Source organism: Anopheles nili, chromosome 2 (assembly GCF_943737925.1).
Source record: "Anopheles nili chromosome 2, idAnoNiliSN_F5_01, whole genome shotgun sequence".
Taxonomy (NCBI): Eukaryota; Metazoa; Arthropoda; class Insecta; order Diptera; family Culicidae; genus Anopheles; species Anopheles nili.
Genome location: NC_071291.1, coordinates 39,567,501 through 39,569,979, shown reverse-complemented (window position 1 = coordinate 39,569,979; position 2,479 = coordinate 39,567,501). Strand labels below are relative to the sequence as shown.

At 46.0% G+C, this 2,479-nt stretch overlaps 1 protein-coding gene across 1 annotated transcript; it reads left to right on the top strand.

Moving 5' to 3' along the window:
• Positions 1–267: 267 nt before the first annotated feature.
• Positions 268–1,704, top strand: LOC128730738 (V-type proton ATPase subunit S1). Its single transcript, XM_053823817.1, has 2 exons — positions 268–438; positions 521–1,704. The coding sequence occupies exons 1-2, from the start codon at positions 338–340 to the stop codon at positions 1,590–1,592; spliced, it is 1,173 nt and encodes a 390-aa protein (XP_053679792.1). The 5' UTR covers positions 268–337; the 3' UTR covers positions 1,593–1,704.
• Positions 1,705–2,479: the final 775 nt, after the last annotated feature.

Sequence of the window (2,479 nt, the reverse complement as noted above, 5' to 3'; positions counted from 1 at the left end):
CGATATTGTAATACTAATTAGTATAGCTATTGGCATGTAGAATAGATTTTTAAGTTTGAGATTCTTTTTCTGTTTGATCTTTGGTATTTTTATCGATTGTTTTTAACATTCTTGAATTGTGACATTTTTTTAAACTTCATCCATTCTGCCTACCGTTCAAGGCACATGCTGTCAAAAAGGAGCTGTCATTTTGTTTGTTGACTCACGTCAATTCGCTCGTACCCTGCTGACCGTGGTCAGGTGATTCGTCTCGCGAAACAAGGCGTTTGTAATAATTCCGTAACGTGATCGCACGTAAAAGCGACTGTCCGAGCAGCTGACGATCCACAAAGCAAAGATGGGCAAGTTGGGAGTTTCCGTTGTCCTCTTCCTGGCTTTCACCGTTTACGGTGGAGCGAACGCTGACAGTGTTCCTGTTTTCGTCTGGGGTAAACCCTCGTAAGTAGCGCCAAGGCCGTTTTGTAAATAATTGCTGCAAGTTTCACATGACGACGTGCTCGAACCATTTTGCTCTTTTCAGTGTTACGTATGTTCCAGCCCTCAGCCGGTACACGAGCTCCGAATTTGCAGCGCTGGTTGATGCTCAAATAGACGAGAAAACCTTCACGATCGTGTTTGCCGAAGATCGCCTCTCCGCGGAAGATCTCAGCCAGTGCAGGCTGAAGACGCAGACGTGCTTTAAAAACTTGCAGCAACTGGAACGCAAGTCGTACCTGCCCAGTGTCGAGGAACCGCTCAGCGCGCTGGAAGGCTCAAACGCCCAGAGTGTCCAGCTGCTGTCTGATGGATCGCTCAGCGAGAAGATTGTGCCGCAGGCGGGAGGAGTCGTGGTCGTAAACCTCTCAAACGGTGACTTTGCGTCACATGATGCGCTCATCGATGCCCTGTACAACCGTCTGCGCAACGAGTACCCCAACATCGTGGCGATCTACACCGGCAAAACACCGTCGTTCAGCTATTCCCGCTTGGTTCGCAAGACGCGTCAAACCGAGGAACCGGAACCCACGCCGGATATACTGAAAAATGAGGTCTTCCTGATGACGTACGAGAAGTTCCAGTACGGTCCCGCGGACGCGGCACCTGAACAGCTGACTTCCGCTAAGCTAACCGATGCGGTGAAGGTCGATAACACCACCCTCGATGCCCAGGGACCTTCGATGCAGATCAGCCTGACTGGTGCCGGAGCAAAGGTGGATCTGTTCTTCCTGCACACCCAGGGCTCGTGGGAAATCAAGGGCGTGTGGTTTAACAATCAGGAGTACTACCTGCGCCATCGGGTGCACGTGAACCAGCACTTCTCATACCGGTGCAATTCGTGGGAATACTACTCGCTCGATCTGGCCAATAAGATCGTCTTCGAAGAGGTGCAGCTTCAGCCGTTCTTCCCAGGCGTGTCGGAAACGACGGAAAAGTTTGGTGACGCGTGGTATTGCGTCGGATTTACCAGCGGTGGTATCTTGTCCGGGTTGTTCCTGGTGCTAATCTTCCTCATCATCGGCTCGTACGGTGTAAGCTGGATGATGGATATCCGCACGATGGATCGTTTCGATGATCCGAAGGGTAAAACGATTACGGTGAGCACCACCGAATAAGCGGAACGGAACCATCCGGTTCAACCGTAGTAGTAGCGCCTTCGTGGTAAAGTGCTTTGTCAATGACTCGATTGTTGCAACAAAAATTGTATACACATTCCGTTTAGAGCATCAGAAACCGGGTTGTTGATGTTAGCTGTAGATAAAAACATCCGAACGGTCGCCGGTGTGTGGCGAATCATGAATTACATCTAAAATCCTCACACTTTGTTGATTCGGCTCGGTTATCGATCTGTTAGGGAACTCTGCTCTTGCTTTTTGTGTGGAAATTTCATGAAATGAGGGATGTTCTGACCTTTTCTCCGTTTCGATTAATGTTCTCTAAGAACAATATGAATCAAGTCGTGAGAAATGCTACCGCTATGCTGGTGCGCTGTTCTCGTGTTGCTTTTGTGCAGGAATTTCGTTTAAATGATGATTTATTCAAAACTTTCTCTCCGCTGTTCTTGTACATTATGCAATAAGGAACATATTTTATGCGATAAGCAACAATACTACCGATCTTTAACATTCGTTGCTGGAGGTTTTGTAGAAATCCATGCTTATTAAATCTCGTCGTTCTGATTGAATCGATTTTATGTTGCAGTTACATTTCTGCAAACCATTGTTCTTGTTCAACACAGATTTTATCAGAACAACCACAACCTGCGCTGAATAAATATTAGCAAACCTGCCTTTTTCCGTTTATGCAATGAATATACAATTCATATTTGCTTAAATAATTAAAATTGGCATAGCATGTACAAATTGAAACCGAATCTATTCTCTAAATTTAATACCGGCTACGTTTCAACAAGGCAGACATGCTTCTAGAGTCCAAAAGTTATCACAAATTTGCAAAATATATACTGAATACCAACAAAAGAAGCAAAAACATTCGCGACAAA